The sequence below is a fragment of the Oncorhynchus mykiss genome, chromosome 9, assembly GCF_057628025.1.
Source record: "Oncorhynchus mykiss isolate SJ-2025 chromosome 9, ASM5762802v1, whole genome shotgun sequence".
NCBI classification, from domain to species: Eukaryota; Metazoa; Chordata; class Actinopteri; order Salmoniformes; family Salmonidae; genus Oncorhynchus; species Oncorhynchus mykiss.
In genome coordinates, this window is record NC_143030.1 from 75,234,083 (window position 1) to 75,258,684 (window position 24,602).

At 42.2% G+C, this 24,602-nt stretch overlaps 1 protein-coding gene across 6 annotated transcripts in view; it reads right to left on the bottom strand.

Annotated features, from left to right (window-relative positions):
- Positions 1-24,602, bottom strand: part of LOC110531267 (1-phosphatidylinositol 4,5-bisphosphate phosphodiesterase eta-2) — a 115,683-nt gene that overhangs the window by 86,793 nt on the left and 4,288 nt on the right. For 3 of the 6 annotated variants that reach the window (XM_090185399.1, XM_036988874.2, XM_036988873.2), the window contains exon 1: positions 1,730-2,085. The exons of the other annotated variants lie outside the window; for them this stretch is intronic. In XM_090185399.1, coding sequence (XP_090041525.1) covers positions 1,730-1,934 — 205 coding nt within the window. In that variant the 5' untranslated portion in view covers positions 1,935-2,085. Of the gene's footprint in view, positions 1-1,729; positions 2,086-24,602 lie in introns of those variants that run through there. 6 annotated transcript variants of the gene reach the window in all.

Here is a 24,602-nt window from a genome sequence, read left to right on the forward strand (position 1 = left end):
TCGGATGACAACAAGGTGCACCTGCATCTTTCAGCAGCGAGACTGGGGTTGTGCCATTATATATCTGTTGTTTCTTCAGCTGGGGTTTAAAAGGCTGCCTCTCAGACGAGGGAGAAAGGAGTAGGGTGCAGCAGTAGTGAGAGAAAGAGAGATTGTGCAACATCTCTCTAATCCAGGTCTGAGGGATTTACTTAACGTGTGGCGAGAAAGAGAGAAAATGGGGGAGCGAGAGAGACGCAGAGACTGAACAAAGCATGTAAAAAGTATCGTTTTTCCTCTGCACCAATTAAAATGTCTTATTCATCCCTGAAAGTGTCTCCTGTGGGGCTATCAGAGGGAATCAAAGTGACAACACTCGCACACTAACACACTTCCCCCAGCCGAGGGGAGACATGAAACCCTCCTTTTATCTCTCTCGCCGTCTCTCTCAGAGTGAGGCAGTGGTATACAGGACCATTATTACAGCTAAATCTCCCGGTTACCTTCAATGGAGGGGCCTACCTGTGTAATCACCTTGCTTTCCGTATAGAAAACAAAACAACAAACAAGCAGCAATATACTCTTTTTCTATTGCAATGTTATCTCTTGCAATTTTCTCAGAGCACAAAAGCTGTCATAAAATTGAATACACAGCACATACTCAAATATTAAATAACAAACCAAACTGATTGTCTTCATAATATAGATTGACTAATAAAAAAAGTGTATTTTAACTTGCATGTATAGTAAGTAGCTTGGCACAAGCCTTGGTTTGTGCGAGTGGGAGTGGCTCATAGGAGCTAATCTCCTGTTTCTGTAGCATGAGGCAGCTTGATGTACCAGTACACTTCCTGAATAAGCAACACAGTCTCACATTCAATTCGTGCATATATGTAGATAATGCATTTCAGCTAAATTTGTGCATTTTTGTACCTCTTACTCTGGGCAGATCATCCTTTGGAGACCTGGGGGGCTTCAATGTGGAGCCACAAGCCTTCAGAATGACTGTATGATAACCTCATCAATGATAGGTCCACAGTAAGAAGAGAAAGCCACAGAGCCATTGCATCAACTCACTATAAGGGGCAATTCAAATAAAGCTTAATAGCCAGCCAGGGTTGGGCAGCCCATGTAAACTGCCCTGGGGCATCATGCCAGCTATAGACATATTCAATGTGGTGCCAGCTCCCTGCCAAACTGAAGACTGCAGTCAGGACCATTATTTCCCAGTTGCTGTGACACAATATAACAAGGCATATCTTGTTGAGAAGAGTGATTAAAGAGAGCGTATGTAGTTCAATGATAACCTGAATACAATGTATGCTACACCTACAACTTGAAGTGTAATCCAGACGACTACAACTGACCACAACAAACAAAAGGGCAGCTCATTAAGTCTTTGCAAGACAAATTGGAATTAACGTATTGGCTTTCTCTTGAAAACAAGATTTTAAGGGTAATTGTGTTTTACCTGTAATGTATTTTGGAGAGTGGTGTAGTAGACTAATAATGTACATCTGCAAATAGCCCACAGCTTTGCCCTGTTGCGCAGTGTAAACTGCATTTTGAAGTATACAGTATGACTCAACTTGGAGTAAAGCAACATATTACGATAGTCAACTTCTGATGTTTTTTTCTCCTGTTTCCCAAACAAATGCGAAGCTACACTTTAAAATTTAATTGGATGACAACCAACAACAAACATGAAAAAAAAGGGATATATAAATGCCATGAATTAACGTTAACTCACCTTGGCCCTTTGGTCGATTTCGACGCGTTGGTTTCACGGCTGAGCCTTTGGGACATTTTATCCAATTGATTGAAAATAGGTGGTCATCCAATTTAATGTAGCGTCTTTTCCCCTTGGACCAAGTCGCACCAATACGACATTTCAATGGCTTATCATTGGAGTACCACTGAGAGTCGGGTTCTTGGCAACTTGAACCCTTTGACATAATTACGTCTCAAGTCAAGTGACTGGGATATTGATATCACTATCCCGCACAAAGAATGTCAACTAGAGGGGGAAAACCTTCCTAATTGCAGCCTAGAACTGTAACAAGGGCAATACGAACGTTGTAAAATGTAAATAGTGACAAACAATGCGACACAACTTGTGGAAATCGCGCAGTTTTCAATCAAGTAAAGCTCGAAACACCTGACTACGTATCCTTATTTGACATTGTTATACTCCTACACTGTCACTTGACCCCCCAAAAAACGTGTTCAAAGGCGAGTTATAGCATACTTTGTGACTTTATTAAAACAGTCAATAAAAACCCCAACGCAAACTGAAAATGGCTCATAGTGTTTAACTATCGCTTGCAGCTATCCACAGACTGTCCCTCTCCAAAGGCAGGTTAATCACACGCAGGAGATAGGAGACGTGTGTGGTAAACGAAACAAAACAGAGCTCCTGTAATTTATCCTGAAGGATGGGAGGCAGAGTGGATGCTTCAGTGACCTGAAACGGCGTGATGCCTTCCCGCAGGCCCCTTGGGGGAATGGAGTGACCCACTGAAGCAAGTTTACAGTACACACCACCTCTAAAAGTGAAATCTCTCGCTGTGCTTTGACACAATTTCATCATTTGGGCATGATAGTAAGGTATATGAGCTATGGTCTCCAAACCACCTATTGGCAGATATGCCTACAGGTGTCATCTAATTAATAATAAGCGAAAGGTTGCTGGATCGAATCTCTGGTTCGAATCCCCGAGCCGACTAGGTGAAAAAATCTGTTGATGTGCCCTTGAGCAAGGCACGTAACCCTAATTGCTCCTGTAAATCGCTCTGGATAAAACCGTCTGCTAAATTACTAAAATGTCAAACGTAAAATATGATTGATTACCCGCATAGGCTACATCACACTTATTAGATAAATAATCAAACCCCATTCACCTACTAACGGTCACTAACCGTGTAGAGAACATTATGGCTATGCTGTACTTAGTATTGTATAGGCACACTGTAGTAGGAATCATTTCAGCACCATGGCTAGCGCAACAGCAACATCCAGCTTGTGCACACAGTGCTGGTTTCAGCTTGTGTTTTCAACAGCTTCCTTCCCATGTTTCCTTTTCAAAAGACAGATCGCCATCTAACCAAATCAACCCTCGCGGCCTTTTGCATCCCCCCCCACCCCCCCACCCCCAATGGTCCACATGTGGACCCTTGCCAATATCATGAACAGTAATGGTTTGATGTAATGGTATACCCTGATGAAGACAGCTTGGCTGTCGAAACGTTGGTAATTAAGTTTTGCATCTGAGCTCCTAGAGTGTGCGGCTCTCTTTTATTTTCTAGTAATGGTTTGAGAACATCCCAAGATTTGAAAGACACATACACACCAGGTAACTCCTCTTTTTTATATTTACAATTTAGCTAGGTCAGCTATGCCCTTGGGAAACCCAACTACCAAACCAGCCAATGATATGATGTATAAATGAATGATCTGGCCTTCTGAGCGGATTGATCTCTTTGATAAATAAACAACTGTTGGAAATCGCATTCTGTGCTAACCGTTAATAAAAACGTATGGTCCACAGATAAATATGAATCTGAACAACCCTTTAATTAGAACAGAATATGGAAAAATATGACCTTGGCATCCCATATTCTGAAACATCAAATTATTCATTTTAAGTTTGTTCACAGACTGTATTTAACACCAAGGAAACATTTTATGATGAAATTGGCCCTGAACTGTTTACAATGGTCCCTAAATTTGATGGGCAACCTCGGTTGCTAAAAACAGAGTCAAAACTAAATAAATAGTTGGTCACAAAGACTGTCTTCTGTGACCAGATCTTTAAATGACTGGATGGGTCAAGACAATTTGTTGGAATCACAGGCTAAGCTACATGTTGGTGAGGAAGACATGACTGTTGGCACAATTCAGCACCAAGGCTGTCCTAGGCCTTCACTCACTCACTCACTCACTCACTCACTCACTCACTCACACAGTCTCAGTCTCTCTCAATTCAATTCAAAGGGCTTTATTGGCATGGGAAACATGTGTTAACATTGCCAAAGCAAGTGAGGTAGATAATATACAAATTAGAAATAAACAATACAAATGGACAGTAAACATTACACTACAGAAGTTTCAAAACAATAAAGACATTACAAATGTCATATTATGTCTATATACAGTGTTGTAACAATGTGCAAATGGTTAAAGTACAAAAGGGAAAATAAATAAACATAAATATGGGTTGTATTTACAAGGGTGTTTGTTCTTCACTGGTTGCCCTTATCTTGTGGCAACAGGTCACAAATCTTGCTGCTGTGATTGCACACTGTGGAATTTCACCTAGTAGATATGGGAGTTTATCAAAATCGGGTTTGTTTTCAAATTCTTTGTGAATCTGTGTCATCTGAGGGAAAAATGTGTCTCTAATATGGTCATACATCTGGCAGGAGGTTATGAAGTGCAGTTCAGTTTCCACCTCATTTTGTGGGCAGTGAGCACATAGCCTGTCTTCTCTTGAGAGCCAGGTCTGCCTACGGTGGCCTTTCTCAATAGCAAGGCTATGCTCACTGAGTCTGTACATTGTCAAAGCTTTCCTTAAGTTTGGGTCAGTCACAGTGGTCAGGTATTCTGCCACTGTGTACTCTCTGTTTAGGGCCAAATAGCAGTCTAGTTTGCTCTGTTTTTTTGTTAATCCTTTCCAATGTGTCAAGTAATTATCTTTTTGTTTTCTCATGATTTGGTTGAGTCTAATTGTGTTGCTGTCCTGGGTCTCTGTGGGGTCTGTTTGTGTTTGTGAACAGAGCCCCGGGACCAGGTTGCTTAGTTAGGGGTCTCTTCTCCAGGTTCATCTCTCTGTAGGGGATGGCTTTGTTATGGAAGGTTTGGGAATTGCTTCCTTTTAGGTGGTTGTAGAATTTAACGTCTCTTTTCTGGATTTTGATGACTAGCGGGTATCGACCTAATTCGGCTCTGCATGCATTATTTGGTGTTCTACGTTGTACACGGGGGATATTTTTGCAGAATTCTCAATTTGGTGTTTGTCCCATTTTGTGAATTCTTGGTTGGAGAGTGGAACCCAGACCTCACAACCATAAAGGGCAATGGGTTCTATAACTGATTCAAGTATTTTTAGCTGGATCCTAATTGGAATGTCGAATTTTATGTTCCTTTTGATGGCATAGAAGGCCCTTCTTGCCTTGTTTCTCAGATCGCTCACAGATTTGAGGAAGTTACCTGTGGCGCTGATGTTTAGGCCAAGGTATGTATAGTTTTTTGTGTGCTCGAGGGCAACGGTGTCTAGATTTATTTGTGGTCCTGGCGACTGGACCTTTTTTGGAACACCATTATTTTGGTCTTACTGAGATTTACTGTCAGGGCCCAGGTCTGGCAAACAGTAGACATTTGACTTCAGATTCTAGTAGGGTGAGGCCGGGTGCTGCAGACTCTTCTAGTGCCCGCGCCAATTCGTTGATATATATGTTGAAGAGGGTGGGGCTTAAGCTGCATCCCTGTCTCACCCCATGGCCCTGTGGAAAGAAACGTTTTTTTGCCAATTTTAACCGCAGACTTATTGTTTGTGTTCATGGATTTTATAATGTCATATGTTATTCCCCTAAAACCACTTTCCATTCATATGTATAGCAGACCCTCATGCCATATTGAGTCAAATACTTTTTTGTAATCAACAAAGCATGAGACGGCTTTGCCTTTGTTTTGGTTTGTCAATTAGGGTGTGCAGGGTGAATATGTGGTTTCTCTCTCTCCCATACACACACGAGAGAGAGAGAGAGAGAGAGAGAGAAAGAGAGAGAGAGAGAATGTCAGTTTCTCTGCTACATCATACAATATCTGTCTAGTTTGTTATCCCAGCCCTTGAACAAACAGTTTTATACAACCCCTTTGGTGGGTCTTGACAGCCACAGACTGTCCACAGTGTGCAGATTGAGGAAAACAATGCATCTCTCACTGGGGGAATCTGGACACGTACTGCTTGTCGGATGGAAAATAATCCAGAACTCATCCACTGCCTTCCTTTCATGCAAGCTACAGTACAACTATACTTCTACTGCCTCTGTGATCTTGTAGCATAGGCCAGTGTTTCTCAGTCCTTTCCTGCGGGCGCCATTTTGGTTCTAACCCAGTACTACCACATCTTATTCCTGAGGGTGCCATTTTGGTTCTAGCCCAGTACTACCACATCCTATTCCTGAGGGCGCCATTTTGGTTCTAGCCCAGTACTACCACATCATATTCCTGAGGACACCGTTTTGTTTCTACCCCAGTACTACCACATCGTATTCAACATTTTAAATCACCCTGATTTATTGAAAGAGGCGTGTTAGTGCTGGGCTATAACACATTTTCCTAAGAGAGCTACTCTGAGAAGTGGATTGAGATGCCCTGACATCAGCACTCACTCAGACATTCCAGAAGACGTTCATACTAAAGACTCTCTTTCGTAACTTCAACACATTCACTCCCCGTTGCATCTTCGTTTTGGCGTTTTGGCAGAAATAATGCAATCTCCAGATTGAAATGATGTAGTCAGAGACATTTCAAATGTGGACAGGGTCCTTTCTTATTTTCCTTGATAAGAGATGACCATACCAGACACTTTTGGATAACAATAATAGTAAACAAAAAAAATAACAGTACACCAACATTTGGGTTTCCATTTCTACAAAGTGGCGGGTACATTTTTCGTGGTAAACGAGGAAATACTTCATTTCTATTGAACGGAATGCTTGTCAAATAGATAAATCATCTTTAGTCTGTTCAAAAAGGACTAAGTTGCTCCGATGATAATACCAACCAGAGGGCAAACATACAGTATCGTCAAAGACTTTGGTTACAAGCAGGACTAAGGCAGAGAGGAAGAGGAGAAGGCTCACTCTCGTCATAATAAGCCCAATGTGTTTCTACAGGCTTAATATCCAGACCTAACGCCTCGATCACACCTACAGCGTCATTGCACAAAATGGTTAGCGTTGTCATCTGGATTTGTGTGCAACCAAAGTTCAATATTCACCTTCTGCTACCATTTCTGTTAAGCCTTCTACACATACAATTTTTATGCATACGTACGCATCACATAGAACGTACTGTGGCTGCCTCTGTAACGCAATGCTGCAAGGTAAACGCAGTGTTTCATCGGAAATGAATGTACTTCTGATGTACCAAAACACAATAACGCTGTCGGTATGATCGGGGCATAAGCTTGTCGCCTGCCTTCCTGCCTTTGGTATGACTCCCATTGTTAGGGCGGAGACATGGACATGAGCATCTCGTCTTTATATACAGATCTCTGACTAAGGTAACGCCGACATCATCTTTTAGGGAGCGGTCGAGGTGACCAATAATGTTTGCCATTGAGATCAGCTACTGTTTGTGTTTCCCTGGCTATCTTTAGGAGCTGATTTGGGCCATCGGTTGATGGACAGATGTAGGCCTACTGTAGATCGATAAACCTTTTCCCAGTGTGGGTGCTCGCCAACGTTTTATAGTCAGACTATGTATAATTTGCAGAGGTGGATCGAGTACTGAAAATCTGTACTTAAGTAAAAATGGGTTCGATTGTAATTTACGAAAGTAAAATTAGCCTTCTTGAGAAACTACTTAAGTAAGATTTAAAAGTATCCAGTCAGAAAAGTACTTAAGTACAAATTGAGTTTGGTCATTTTTTACACCTTATGGTAAACTGTGATGTAACGGCTGTTGGTGGAAGAAAGTGAGGACCAAAGCGCGGCGTGGTACGTGTTCATGTTATTTATTAAACTGAACACTAAATACTAACCCTAACTAACAAAAGAACAACCGAAACAGCTCTGTCAGGTGCAAACCACACTAAACAGAAAATAACTACCCATAAACACAGGTGGGAAAACAGGCTGCCTAAGTATGGTTCTCAATCAGAGACAAAGATAGACAGCTGCCTCTGATTGAGAACCACCACAACACAGAAATCCAAAACATAGAAAATGAACATAGAATGCCCACCGAGTCACACCCTGGCCTAACCAAAATAGAGAATAGAAACCTCTCCATGGCCAGGGCGTGACATGTGACAGCAAACCAAAAGGACAACAACTTAGCACAGTGTATTATTTAAGCCTGCCAGCACCATCTTGCAGATGTCCCCCAGCACAGGTAGTCTCCGATGAAGACTGACAGCAAACTAAGTTTCTAGGCTGTACATTCTTAATTAGGGCCATTTAATGTTGACTTAGTATCTATCAATGTGTAACATTTCCTAAAAAGGTATATGGTACTTGATAAAATTAGAATAATTTAACAATTTCAATAACATTCATAAAAATGTATTTCACAACATCATTTGAAGAACTGCTGCAGGAACATTTTCGTCCTGCGACAAAATGGGTCAAATGAAGATTTGACTTTTGCAATTCTTCCATTTCTTCCATTTGTGGGAAAGGACCACTGGGTTGGATTTATTATTGCACACCATAGAAAAACACATAGCCAAATGTTGCAACAGAAAACGAGAATTTGCATCTCTTATTGGACAATGTTTCAGTCTCTGTTCCAGTCCATGTTATTCCGTTTGGTGCCTAATGAATACTACCGAGCTTACGATGCAACATGTCATTGAAAACAAAGACTTCGGTTTATTTAACTATACCTGAATAGGCGACACTCTGTAAAACAAATTCTTACTCAAACTGTGACATGATAAAATGAATGTGCTAAACTATGCGGCCAGATTTATAGGCTGAGTTGTGAATGGATTTGTTCCTCATTAAAAAGGTACACCCTTATTAAGCAGGAATAAAATGAGAACCCATGCCTCCTGTAATTAGACTGCAGTACAACCTCTCTCTCTCTCTCTCTCTCTCTCTCTCTCTCTCTCTCTCTCTCTTTATCTCTCTTTGTGTCTCTGTCTTCTCTCTATACATCCTTTTATACTCTAGCCAAACTAAAGAATAATGCTGCAATGCATCTGCCTGTTGATGATTCAACGTGTCAATGTTTTAATTGTATCTGTCCCTCACAATAATTATACCCCCTCCATCTCTGTCACTTCCTGTTTCTGTCCCTCACAATAATTATACCCCCTCCATCTCTGTCACTTCCTGTTTCTGTCCCTCACAATAATTATACCCCCTCCATCTCTGTCACTTCCTGTTTCTGTCCCTCACAATAATTATACCCCCTCCATCTCTGTCACTTCCTGTTTCTGTCCCTCACAATAATTATACCCTCTCCATCTCTGTCACTTCCTGTTTCTGTCCCTCACAATAATTATACTCCCTCCATCTCTGTCACTTCCTGTTTTTGTCCCTCACAATAATTATACCCCCTCCATCTCTGTCACTTCCTGTTTCTGTCTATCTCAGGAATTATGTTGGGAGATATGCCATTTGCATATTACATTTTACAGCAAATCTCCTCCGTGTTTGTCAGCGTTGGTTCTGCTAATACCGTGGCTTCATCCTACAGTTCATAATAGCATTGTGGGATTTTAAACGGTTTTGGTGGGACCTGGATAGGAAAAACTCAGATTTAGGCTTAGATTTAGGCTTATATTTCTCCACAACACCCCTCATCCCTCTCTCTCTCTCTCTCTCCCTATTCCCCTCTTCTCCCTCCACCCACAATCCCGGCTGCAGATTAAGATTTGGGCACTGCCGGAAAAATTATTGTATGAATCATTTCCAGACTATATCAGCATGACACATACATGTAAAGACATGCCTGTCAGGCCTATTTAACCCTCGGGGAGATAATTGAAGACATACCTGCCAGGCCTATTTAACACTATGGGAGATCATTGAAGACATACCTGCCAGGCCTATTTAACAGTATGGGTGATGATTTAAGACCCCCCCCCCCCCCCCCCATCTTCTTCACCTTTGTCTTCTTCTTCTTCTTCTTCTCCTTTCTGTCCTTCTTATCATCCCTCTATCTATTTTTCCCTCCCTCCTTTTGCAGATACCGGAGAGAAGCATATTTCCATTCAGCCAGCCTGCCTGGGAGTGCCGAGTCTCATATTATGCTGGTCGTACCACACACACCATCGCAGCCCCCAGCGGTGGAGGGGGGGGCCCACGGGCTCTGGGCCCCCCCTGAAATTCTCTCAGCCTCATGGCAAAATGTGTAGAATAGAATGAGATTAGCTATAAAACAGGGGGGGGGGACGGGCATAACTGCGGTATTCCCCTGCATGCAGCATATAAGAAGTGGTGCGAGTTATGGAATACAACAGAACCTTTCAGAAGGCCCTGAACAAATAGGAAAATCATCTACAATTCACATTAGCACATTCTTTTGACTACAGTAAATTTTTGACTCCGCAAAGAAAATGACTAGGAATAGTAGCTAGCTCCTTAAAGTTTTTAAAAAACAACAGAGTGCTTCTCAACCTCAGTGTCCCGGGCATCTTTTAATTGGGAGCACGTCTCCAAAAAGTGGTTATTGAAGGAAGAGAAGCATTACTTGTTGTTCAACGGTACAAAGAAGGTTGAACAAAAAACTGCACTAGTTATTATCAAATGTCTCTTTAATCTCCATCCTGTATAGAGTACGTCCCCTTGGTCATGGTTTGGAAGTGAGAATGATGTGTCGATTAACTTACTAACCAGGGTCTTATATATTAGGCCATTAAAAACGGACCTAAACAGGAAATACCTGAACTCATCCAATAAGAAACACTTGTTTTTGTTTTCCGTTCCAAAAACGTTTTGCTAAAGTGTGCCGTATTGGTAAGTTTTGGTACATTTTGGTACGTTTTGCTAATGTGTGCCATATTGGTACGTTTTGGTACGTTTTGGTACGTTTTGGTACATTTTGCTAATGTGTGCCATATTGGTACGTTTTGCTAATGTGTGCCATATTGGTACGTTTTGGTACGTTTTGGTACGTTTTGGTACATTTTGCTAATGTGTGCCATATTGGTACGTTTTGCTAATGTGTGCCATATTGGTACGTTTTGCTAATGTGTGCCATATTGGTACGTTTTGGTACGTTTTGGTACGTTTTGGTACATTTTGCTAATGTGTGCCATATTGGTACGTTTTGCTAATGTGTGCCATATTGGTACGTTTTGGTACGTTTTGGTACGTTTTGCTAATATGTGCCGTATTGGTACGTTTTGCTAATGTGTGGCCTAATGAATACCACCCTGGTAAGATAGATAAAACTGGGCCTCCCGAGTGGTGTAGTGGTCTAAGGCATCGCAGTGTTGCAGTGTCACTAAAGCCTGGGGTCCGATCCCAGGCTGTGTCACAACCGGCCGTGACTGGGAGTCCCATAGGGCGGTGCACAATTGGCCCAGCGTCGTTGGGGTTAGGGGAGGGTTTGGCTCGGGGGTTTTACTTGGCTCATTGCACTCCAGCGACTCCTTGTGGCGAGCTGGGTGTCTAGGGGTTGACTTCGGTTGTCAGTTGAACAGTGTTTTCTCCGACACACTGGTGCAGCTGGCTTCCGGGTTAAGCAAGCGGATGTTAAGAAGCGTGGCTTGGCGGGTCATGTTTTCGCAGGACGCATGACTCGACCTTCGCTTCTCCCGAGCCCGTTGAGGAGTTGCAGCAAACGAGACAAGATCGTAATCACCAAACATTATAATGCAATAAGGTAAAAGTACATTCCCACTGGATGGATAAAAGATCAGAGGATCAGAGCAGCAAGGCCACTGCATACCCGTACATAGGGTTACCATGCCAACAGAGAGCAGAGTTTTTGTCTGCCAGATGGCATGGTGGCACAGATATGGAGATACGGAGGCCTGCTGCTTAGCTTTCCTGGGGGGGATGAGCTTGGTGTGTGTGTGTATGTATGTGTGTGGGTGTGTGTGTGTGTGTGTGCGTGCGTGTCTGTGTGTGTGTGTGTGCGTGCGTGTCTGTGTGTGTGTGTCTGTGTGTGTGTGTGTGTGTGTGTGTGTGTGTGTGTGTGTGTGTGTGTGTGTGTGTGTGTGTGTGTGTGTGTGTGTGTGTGTGTGTGTTTGAGGATTCAGGGGATTCAGTCTTGGCTAATCTGCGGTGTTAACTGCACACACACTATTTCATCTCAAAATCCGGCTCCAATCCTGTGTCCTCTGTCAATCTAGTTCAACCAGACCTGGATGGACTGTTGTTAAACATACAGTATGCAGAGGACATACAGTTGAAGTCAGAAGTTTACATACAATTAGGTTGGAGTCATTAAAACTTGCTTTTCAACCACTCCACAAATTTCTTGTTAACAAACTATAGTTCTGGCAAGTCTGTTAGGACTTGACATTATTTGTGTTGACGTCCTTTTGACATAATTTGAGTCAATTGGAAGTGTACCTGTGATGTATTTCAAGGCCTACCTTCAAACTCAGTGCCTCTTTGCTTGACATCATGGAAAAATCAAAAGAAATCAGCCAAGACCTGAGAAATAAAAGTTGTAGACCTCCACAAGTCTGGTTCATCCTTGGGAGCAATTGCCAAATGACTGAAGGTACCACGTTCATCTGTACAAACAATAGTACGCAAGTATAAACACCATGGGACCACGCAGCCGTCATACCGCTCAGGAAGGAGACGCGTTCTGTCTCCTACAGATGAACGTACTTTGGTACAAGAAGTGCAAATCAATCCCAGAACAACAGCAATGGACCTTTGCTGTTACAAAAGTATCTATAGCCACAGTAAAACGTGTCTTATATCGACATAACCTGAAAGACCGCTCAACAAGGAAGAAGCCACTGCTCCAAAACCGGCATGAAAAAATCCAGATTACGGTTTGTAACTGCACATGGGGACAAAGATGGTACTTTTTGGAGAAATGTCCTCTGGTCTGATGAAACAAAAATAGAACTGTTTGGCCATAATGACCATCGTTATGTTTGGAGGAAAAAGTGGGAGGATTGCAAGTCGAAGAACACCATCCCAACCGTGAAGCACGGGGGTGGCAGCATGATGTTGTGGGGGTGCTTTGCTGCAGGAGGGACTGGTGCACTTCACAAAATAGATGGCATCATGAGGATGGAAAATTATGTAGATATATTGAAGCAACATCTCAAGACATCAGTCAGGAAGTTAAAGCTTGGTCGCAAATGGATCTTCCAAATGGACAATGACCCCAAGCATACTTCCAACGTTGTGGCAAAATGGCTTAAGGACAACAAAGTCAAGGTATTGGAGTGGCCATCACAAAGCCCTGATCTCAATCCTATAGAAAATGGGTGGACAGACCTGAAAAAGCGTGTGTGAGCAAAGAGGCCTACAAACCTGACTCAGTTACACCAGCTCTGTCAGGAGGAATGGGCCAAAATACACCCAACTTAACGTGGGAAGCTTGTGGAAGGCTAACCGAAACGTTTGACCCAAGTTAAACAATTTAAAGGCAATGCTACCAAATACTAAGAAGTATATTTAAAGAAATAAAGTCTGAAATAAATCATTCTCTCTACTATTATTCTGACATTTCACATTCTTAAAATAAAGTGGTGATCCTAACTGACCTAAGACAGGTGTCATATACGCGTGTACAGGTGGCAGGGAAGTCAGGCGCAGGAGAATCGAACTTGGTAAAATGGAGTAGTTTAATAACTTAACAACACAGCTCCAAAACCATGACAATAATGAAAACAAAGTGGGAACGAGGCCCTGTCGCGCACCAACACAAACAACACGATAAATGAACAACAAACAATCTCTGACAAGGACATGAGGGGAAACAGAGGGTTAAATACACAACAGGTAATTGATGGGATTGGAACCAGGTGTGAAGGAAGACAAGACAAAAACAATGGAAAATTAAAAATGGATCAATGATGGCTAGAAGACCGGTGACGTCGCCTGCCGAGCACCGCCCGAACATGGAGAGGCATCGACTTCGGCAGAAGTCGTGACAACAGGGAATTTTTTCCTAGGATTAAATGTCAGGAATTGTGAAAAACTAAGTTTAAATGTATTTGGCTAAGGTGTGTTTAAACTTCCGACTTCAACTGTATAACAATTTACTGTGAATGGTTTATAAAGTACCGCAAAGTCTTTAAACACTAACAAAAAGCCATGTTGGGACTGTTCCGTAGTGGATTTGAACTGGGGTAAGACTGGAATGAAGAGTGTAAAGCCATGTTGGGACTGTTCCGTAGTGGATTTGAACTGGGGTAAGACTGGAATGAAGAGTGTAAAGCCATGTTGGGACTGTTCCGTAGTGGATTTGAACTGGGGTAAGACTGGAATGAAGAGTGTAAAGCCATGTTGGGACTGTTCCGTAGTGGATTTGAACTGGGGTAAGACTGGAATGAAGAGTGTAAAGCCACATTGGGACTGTTCTATAGTGGATTTGAACTGGGGTAAGACTGGAATGAAGAGTGTAACGCCACGTTGGGACTGTCAACCTAATACACATTCTCACCTTCCCTCCCATGGTTGCCATGAACACCACACCTGGCTTGACAAAGGACTGTAGAACAACAACAAAAAAGATGAGGACATTAGATGTTAGAGAATATAGAATAGTCAGTTAATTCTCGAGGGGAAACTGACTACTCAAGGTGGTATCAGCAGTGTACCATCTGGTAAAAAGGTTAACTAGACTCATCACAGAGGAGAAGGCGAGCAGCGAGAATGTGTGGTATCTGAGATGAGACATGGAGAACACTGGGTAGACAGAAGGTAGCACTGCGCTGTGAGGGGTTATACTGTAGTGGCCAAGGAGCAAGAGAGTGAGTGACTGAGTGAGTGAGTGAGTGAGGGGGAAGAAGGGAAGAAGGGAAGGAAGGTGTGGAGGGAGGGAGGGAGGGAGGGAGGGAGGGAGGGAGGGAGGGAGGGAGGGAGGGAGGGAGGGAGGGAGGGAGGGAGGGAGGGAGATATAGAGGGAATGAAGAACGGCAGAAGGGAGGAAGAGAGGGTGCGGAAGGAAGGAAGGAAGGTAGTGGAGGGAGGGAGGGAGGGAGGGAGGGAGGGAGGGAGGGAGGGAGGGAGGGAGGGAGGGAGGGAGGGAGGGAGGGAGGGAGGGAGGGAGGGAGGGAGGGAGGGAGGGAGGGAGGGAGGGAGGGAGGGAGGGATTACAGATTAGAAGAATGCAGGACAGTGATGTAACTCATATGTGACACATTTCCTTCCCTCAGTCTTTCATAATTTCAGACATATTATTAATTGTTTGGGAAACATTAGTGGTTTGGTTTGTATTTGCAGAGTTTCCAAACCCAAATCCTAACCATAACTATTTGGAGATTCAAATACCACCTGATCCTGTACAGCTGTTAGAAGCCACTTCTACACAACTATTCCCCCTTTTTGCAGTGGTGGTAAACACTGGGTCATCAAGAATCATAACCGAGGCATGAGGAATATCTTTTTGCAGTGGTGGTAAACACTGGGTCATCAAGAATCATAACCGAGGCATGAGGAATATCGAATATAAGTGATGCATGCATCGTAAGGCTGTAGATTTGCAAAGATTGAGGTTTTATCTACCAGACACACACACAATAAGCCTGCTGTGTCATTTTGACTGATATTGACAGATGGCTAGGCCACCGAGGTAACAGCCATTAGAATAGGGTTTATTGCTGTGGGAAATACAGGACCCAAATGATTATGTGTCAATTTTGCCATGTGGCACTGCAGGGCATCACAACGCAGAGAAATCACAAGGATTTGTAAAATGAATAAGCTCACATTTGCAGATAACACCCTGCTTGCCTGCTGTCTGGCTGACACAATGGGTAATGTGATGCCAACAATGATTTCTTTCTACAGAGCAGACACTGTCATTCAAAGGTGGTAAATACCCTCATTGGTGAGACTGATTGACTGAATAGGAATGTCAATTCAAGATGGGATCTTCACGGGTTGAGTTTTTCTAAGTCCGTAGCCTGATTTACATATCCATGGACTGAAATCCAATGGTTTTCTCAGCATCTATGTTGAGACCCATGGACACTTCTACTGGTGTAACTGAGTAGGCCCTGTGAATCTCCCTCTCTGGTTGAGAACGTTCTATTCCTAACGACAACAAAACAGCTCCAGCATTCTCCAGTCCATTTCCACTTCCACATGTCAAAATAGCATGGTATTGCAGACTGACTGGTCTCTTTCTATCTCTCTCTCGCTGTCTCTCTCTCTCTCCCTCTTTCTCTGTGTCTCTCACTCTCTGTGTCTCTGTGTCTCGTTCTCTCTGTGTCTCTCTCTCTCTGTGTCTCTCTCTCTGTGTCTCTCTTTCTCTGTGTCTCTCTCTCTCTGTGTCTCTCTCTGTGTCACTCTCTGTGTCACTCTCTCTGTGTCACTCTCTCGGTGTCTCTCTCTCTGTGTCTCTCTCTGTCTATCTCTCTGTCTCTGTCTCTCTCTCTGTCCCTCTCTCTCTCTGTCTCCATCTCTGTGTCTTTCTCTGTCTCTCTCTCTGTGTCTCTCTCTCTGTCTCTCTCTCTCTATATATATATCAATGTCTCTCTGTCTCTCTCTCTGTGTCTCTGTCTCTCGGTGTCTCTCTCTGTTCCCAGCTCACTGGGGACATAAATCACACTCAAAAAGCCATAAAAGAGGCAGGTGGCCCCACGATGAATAGCTACCATCACTTGGTGAGGCACGACACAATAACAGACCCCCGACTGAGACAAACATGAAGCCATTCACATCAGCATTGCCGAAAACTTTATCATCTCTGCAACTATAAATCTCTCTGATAACGTAATCATCTCCGCAACTATAAATCTCTCTGAAAACGTAATCATCTCCGCAACTATAAATCTCTCTGAAAACGTAATCATCTCTGCAACTATAAATCTCTAAAAACGTAATCATCTCTGCAACTATAAATCTATCTGAAAATGTAATCATCTCTGTAAATATACATCTTTTTGAAGACTTAATCATCTCTGCAACTATAAATCTCTCTGAAAATGTAATCATCTCTGCAACTATAAATCTCTCTGAAAACGTAATCATGTCTGTAAATATAAATCTCTCTGAAAACGTAATCATGTCTGTAAATATAAATCTCTCTGAAAACGTAATCATGTCTGTAAATATAAATCTCTCTGAAAACGTAATCATGTCTGTAAATATAAATCTCTCTGAAAACGTAATCATGTCTGTAAATATAAATCTCTCTGAAAAGCTAATCATCTCTGCAACTATAAATCTCTCTGAAAACGTAATCATCTCTGCAACTATAAATCTCTCTGAAAATGTAATCATCTCTGCAACTATAAATCTCTCTGAAAACGTAATCATCTCTGCAACTATAAATCTCTCTGAAAACATAATTATCTCTGTAACTATAAATCTCTCTGAAAATGTGTCATAAGATCATCTGTCAGATGTGTCTTCTAATTGTAAAGTGTCTATCATTGTTGTGGTTATGAGAGAGTAGTATGTGAAGCAGTTCAGCGGAAGCTGACTGGTGTCTGTTGCTGTTCACAGTGTTGTGCTAGAGATATGGAGGAAAGAGGCAATCTTCTGTGATCTGTTTACGGGCCGTCTCATTGCTCTCATCCATTCAGGAGATACAGTAATGATTAGCTTTGTCAATTCCAATTTGCTGATACTTTAATCAATATGCCATTCTTTACCAGCAGGAGATGCCGTGGGAGAGGCAGTTCCCTAATGGAAAATTACAGTTTCCTTATATGTGGCTCAAAGTGATTAATGGGATCTCCGAGACGACAGGGAGGTGGTTGAAAAGGAAACGACGATGAACAAACATGCGCCTTCGTCATTCTACATGATCATTATTCATTATCAGGCACACAGAGTTGGCAATGGGTTGTCTGATGCGTTCTTGGCTCAACCAACAGAAAGTCAGCGCTGTCAGTGGCTTTCTGAAACAGACATAAATACACACAATTCAGGGGTAACGCTGTGCCGAAATACACTGTCCTGCGAAATATTGCTTTCTGAAATAGTCTGCTCTCTGAAATAGTCTGCTCTCTGAAAAACAGTTTTTCTGAAACACTTTGCTTTCTGAAATAGACTGCTTTCTGAAATAATCCGTTCTCTGAAATAGACTGCTTTTCCGAAATAATCCGTTCTCTGAAATAGACTGCTTTCTGAAATAATCCGTTCTCTGAAATAGACTGCTTTCTGAAATAATCCGTTCTCTGAAATAGACTGCTTTCTGAAATAATCCGTTCTCTGAAATAGACTGCTTTCTGAAATAATCCGTTCTCTGAAATAGACTGCTTTCTGAAATAATCCGTTCTCTGAAATAGACTGCTTTCTGAAATAATCCGTTCTCTGAAATAGACTGCTTTCTGAAATAATCCGTTCTCTGAAATAGTCTACTTTCTTAAAGGCCCAATGCAGCAGTTTTTTAAATCAAAATATCAAATCATTTCTGTGTAACTGTCATGTCAGTCGGAAGAAGTGGACCAAGGCGCAGGGTGGTGAGCGTACATTATACTTTTATTTTGAATGTCGCCAACTCTCTGAAATACTCTGCTCTTTGAAATACTCTTCTCTATGAAATACTCTGCTCTCTGAAATACTCTGCTCTCTGAAATACTCTGCTCTTTGAAATACTCTGCTCTATGAAATACTCTGCTCTATGAAATACTCTGCTCTATGAAATACTCTGCTCTATGAAATACTCTGCTCTCTGAAATACTCTGCTCTCTGAAATACTCTGCTCTCTGAAATACTCTGCTCTCTGAAATACTCTGCTCTATGAAATACTCTGCTCTTTGAAATACTCTGCTCTCTGAAATACTCTGCTCTCTGAAATACTCTGCTCTCTGAAATACTCTGCTCTCTGAAATACTCTGCTCTCTGAAATACTCTGCTCTATGAAATACTCTGCTCTCTGAAATACTCTGCTCTCTGAAATACTCTGCTCTCTGAAATACTCTGCTCTCTGAAATACTCTGCTCTCTGAAATACTCTGCTCTTTGAAATACTCTGCTCTCTGAAATACTCTGCTCTCTGAAATACTCTGCTCTCTGAAATACTCTGCTCTCTGAAATACTCTGCTCTCTGAAATACTCTGCTCTATGAAATACTCTGCTTTCTGAAATACTCTGCTCTATGAAATACTCTGCTCTCTGAAATACTCTTATTTTTGATGCATGGGAGCATAGGTGCTCCAAACGGAGACCAAGAGTCTCATTAACTTTGCTAGACTTTGCCTCCCACCGGCCCTTAAGAGCCCCTGGATATTAGTAAGATCAGGTGCGTGGAAAGTACTTCTGCACATCATCACCAGCATCAACATTAAATCTATGACCATAACAATCAATAGCCAGCAGTGGATCCCCAGCACGGCGCCAAGAATAGCCTCATCGAACATTGCTGAAGTACTGTATGAGGTTGATAAACAATAGCACTAGGACCAATCAGTTACAGATAGAGGAGAAGAGCCCTGCCAATTGGAATGTTTACACTGTATCGGAGTTAAAATGTGTTCAAACGGACACACCGCAAGCATGGGCAATGTTATCGGATATTGACATGAAACCACGCTCATATCCCAGATATTAGCTCATATCCCGGATAGTAGCTCATATCCCAGATATTAGCTCATATCCCGGATAGTAGCTCATATCCCAGATATTAGCTCATATCCCGGATAGTAGCTCATATCCCAGATAGTAGCTCATATCCCCGGTAGTAGCTCATATCCCAGATATTAGCTCATATCCCGGATAGTAGCTCATATCCCGGATAGTAGCTCATATCCCGGATAGTAGCTCATATCCCGGATAGTAGCTCATATCCCAGCTATTAGCTCATATCCCGGATAGTAGCTCATATCCCGGATAGTAGCTCATATCCCGGATAGTAGCTCATATCCCAGATAGTAGCTCATATCTCAGATAGTAGCTCATATCCCAGATAATAGCTCATATCCCGGATAGTAGCTCATATCCCGGATAGTAGCTCATATCCCGGATAGTAGCTCATATCCTGGAAAGTAGCTCATATCCCGGATAGTAGCTCATATCCCGGATAGTAGCTCATATCCTGGAAAGTAACTCATATCCCGGATAGTAGCTCATATCCCAGATAGTAGCTCATATCCCGGATAGTAGCTCATATCCCGGATAGTAGCTCATATCCCGGATAGTAGCTCATATCCCGGATAGTAGCTAATATCCCGGATAGTAGCTCATATCCCAGATAGTAGCTCATATCCCAGATAGTAGCTCATATCCCGGATAGTAGCTCATATCCCAGATAGTAGCTCATATCCCGGATAATAGCTCATATCCCGGATAGTAGCTCATATCCCGGATAGTAGCTCATATCCCGGATAGTAGCTCATATCCCAGATAGTAGCTCATATCCCGGATAATAGCTCATATCCCGGATAGTAGCTCATATCCCAGATAGTAGCTCATATCCCAGATAGTAGTTCATATCCCGGATAGTAGCTCATATCCCAGATATTAGCTCATATCCCGGATAGTAGCTCATATCCCGGATAGTAGCTCATATCCTGGAAAGTAGCTCATATCCCAGATAGTAGCTCATATCCCGGAAAGTACCTCATTTCCCGCTTAAGGTCTTAAGCACATTTGCTATCCCGCTCATGAGCATCCCTGTATCCATGAATAAACAAAATATTTCTAATTTAAGTTAATATGGGTCAAATGAAATAGTAACTGCAATAGTGACACTGACTGTAGGCCTATAACCTCTCACATGTAGAGCATATTAATATGAACTCCTGCAGAATGATGCATTTCTTGCAGTAAAATTATACAACACATTTACATTTTGTCTCAGGAAGAGAGTGGAGAATTATGATTCATTACTTTCAGCATCTCTTGAGAAAATGCGAATTCGGTGTTGTGTTATCTGTGACTGTGTGTTATGCAAGCAGACAGTATTTCAACCACATAAAATATGCACCCAAGACGAACTGAAGTCTTATCAGAAACGTGTTTCATCATTTTCTCAACTTTTCATTTCCTTAAAACCGGTCAAACTGACGACATTTGGGTATTTTCCACAGGACCAATCTTTCCAGGTATCGTTTTCTCCCCGGTCCCCAAACCAAACAGACAACTTTACCCGTGTTAACTAGATTACGAATGCATTGGTGTGCATGTAAAAGTGGTCAATGATTGAATTGAATAGGTTTTGGTGTTCACGTTTCGAGATGTCTCGATCATTTGAATATGCTCTGACAGAGAGTTATGGGTAAGTTCCAAAGCGTGAAAAGGAGAGAAACTGATTCATTAAAAACTTTCACTGAGCATAACATAAATGTTGTGTTGAGTTGATCCCATAAGTCATTGGGTTCAAGGAGCATCGTTCGGTCTCTGAATATTTTTGCTGGAATGATCAAGGAACGTTCCTGGAGTAAATTCTCTCTGTCATAATGCTGGAATGAAAATACCAATGACATTTTCTACCTGTGAGAGAGGTCTCCGCCATTCTTGATTTTATACATTTTTCACCAGCACCTTGAAGACACAAGCCCTCCCTCACTCCTCTGCTTGCTCCTCTTGTCTTGGGCTCTCTGCTAAATGTTTAATAGCTTGTTGCTTTGCTGTCATCCCTCTCACATCCCAGTCCCAAAGTGCTGTGCAAAGCTGCAGAGATGCCTGGTACTCCACCTCTCATTTTTCTCACATAGCTTCTAATGGAGCACCGGGGTGAGGGAGTAGGGAGCTATTTCACGCAGGAATCAATTTGTGGGCCGGCCCAGGCTACTTGCCTTATCCCTCACATTTTTCAACAGATATTTAGAAATGTTCTGTTATCGATATTGTGTGTGTGTGTGTGTGTGTGTGTGTGTGTTTGCAAATGTTAAACAGAATAAACCAAATAACCTCGTCCATTGCCCCATTGACCTCGTCCATTGCCCCATTGACCTCGTCCATTGCCCCATTGCCCTCGTCCATTGATTCCATTGCCCTCGTCCATTGATCCCATTGCCCTCGTCCATTGATCCCATTGACCTCGGCCATTGATCCCATTGACCTCGTCCATGGACACATAAGCCTTATCGAGCAAGTGGGAGGTGCTAACAAGCTGCCTCAAATGTCCTTAGAGAGTGGTTACTCTATTCCTCGCAACAACCAACGACAAAACGCCCTGCCTCGAACACGCTGCGACTGCGTCTATTTATCATCTCACCGATGATGCACAGAAAACAAGCCGTAACGCCATGAGACAAGGCCGTGCCCTCAGTTCTCTCGCCCACCATAAGACACTTACACAGCTGCACTTGCCTCCTGACCCCAAACCCAAATGTGACACTTTCCACATTCCTATATTCAGCTCCCACACACACACACACACACACACACACACACACACACACACACACACACACACACACACACACACACACACACTCCTTCTCTGGGCTTCACGTATGAGGAGGTGTCATGCTGAGGTATTGAAAGACGAGTGGTTTTCATGACGTTTCTTAAGAAGTAGGTATGCGATTAACCAGATTTCTTCCAAACACAATGTCCTTCGAGTGTTTTGTTTTTCAGCACTAAGTATTCATTGAAGAATTGAATCTCATTTACCCAACGGTTCTGAGGTTGCGTGTTTTCAAATGAAGGTGCTCCAGTCTATTATAAGAACGCGACTGTAGCTGCCAAAATGACAGTCAGCACGATGAAGAGGGTAGTCCCCTGGGGGTGGTTAGATATGACACTCTTGACTATTCCAATTTGTTCAAGTGGATGTAATATTCAATACAGGGAAACGTACTGCAGGGTATACAGTATGTTAAAAACAATACGGTGGCATTTAGGTTACCACTATCAGTTGCATACTAAATTCACTTGTTGAGAAGCCATTCGCCAATCTTGATCATGGTTTTACTTTTACTAGACATTATCAAATTACGTGAGTCAACTCATAGCTGTCTCGGAAAAAAAACCTCTACTTATCTCATAGCTTTCTCTACTAATATCATAGCTGTCTCTACTCATCTCATAGCTGTCTCTACTCATCTCATAGCTGTCTCTACTCATCTCATAGCTGTCTCTACTCATCTCATAGCTGTCTCTACTCATCTCATAGCAGTCTCTACTCATCTCATAGCTGTCTCTACTTATCTCATAGCTGTCTCTACTTATCTCATAGCTGTCTCTACTCATCTCATAGCTGTCTCTACTCATCTCATAGCTGTCTCTACTCATCTCATAGCTGTCTCTACTCATCTCATAGCAGTCTCTACTTATCTCATTGCTGTCTCTGCTTATCTCATAGCTGTCTCTACTTATCTCATAGCTGTCTCTACTTATCTCATAGCTGTCTCTACTCATCTCATAGCTGTCTCTACTTATCTCATAGCTGTCTCTACTTATCTCATAGATGTCTCTACTCATCTCATAGCTGTCTCTACTTATCTCATAGCTGTCTCTACTTATCTCATAGCTGTCTCTACTCATCTCATAGCTGTCTCTACTTATCTCATAGCTGTCTCTACTTATCTCATAGCTGTCTCTACTCATCTCATAGCAGTCTCTACTTATCTCATTGCTGTCTCTGCTTATCTTCAGCTGTCTCTACTTATCTCATAGCTGTCTCTACTTATCTCATAGCTGTCTCTACTTATCTCATAGCTGTCTCTACTTATCTCATAGCTGTCTCTACTCATCACATAGCTGTCTCTACTTATCTCATAGCTGTCTCTACTTATCTCATAGCTGTCTCTACTTATCTCATAGCTGTCTCTACTTATCTCATAGCTGTCTCTACTTATCTCATAGCTGTCTATAAAACAATCTACTTATCTCATAGCTGTTTCTACTTATCTCATAGCTGTCTCTACTTATCTCATAGCTGTCTATAAAACCATCTACTTATCTCATAGCTGTTTCTACTTATCTCATAGCTGTCTCTAATTATCTCATAGCTGTCTCTACTTATCTCATAGCTGTCTATAAAACCATCTACTTATCTCATAGCTGTCTCTACTTATCTCGTAGCTGTCTACTTATCTCATAGCTGTCTCTACTTATCTCATAGCTGTCTATAAAACCATATACTTATCTCATAGCTGTTTCTACTTATCTCATAGCTGTCTATAAAATCATCTACTTATCTCATAGCTGTCTCTACTTATCTCATAGCTGTCTATAAAACAATCTACTTATCTCATAGCTGTATCTACTTATCTCATAGCTGTCTATAACCCTATCTACTTATCTCATAGCTGTCTATAAAACCATCTACTTATCTCATAGCTGTCTCTACTTATCTCATAGCTGTCTATAACCCTATCTACTTATCTCACAGCTGTCTCTCCTTATCTCATAGCTGTCTATAACCCTATCTACTTATATCATAGCTGTCTATAAACCTATCTACTTATCTCATAGCTGTCTCTACTTATCTCATAGCTGTCTATAACCCTATCTACTTATCTCATAGCTGTCTATAAACCTATCTACTTATCTCATAGCTGTATCTACTTATCTCATAGCTGTCTATAAAACCATCTACCTCAGTGTCTGTTCCTAGTTCATATTCCAGTACATTCAGTCAAATTCAAAATGGGGTCCTTTCAATAATTTGAAGCTTATGTAAGGATGGGTCTCTTTATGTGGTGATCCAGGATAAAAGCCTTACCTCAATGTCTGCTGCAAAGAGAGGACTGTGAAGAATGAGAGAGGGGGAGAGACACAGAGAGAGAGACAGAAAGAGAGGGGGAGAGAGTGGGAGAGAGAGCGAGGGTGACAGAGAGACAGAGAGAGAGAGAGAGAGGGATACAGAGAGAGACAGAGAGACAGAAACAGAGAGAAA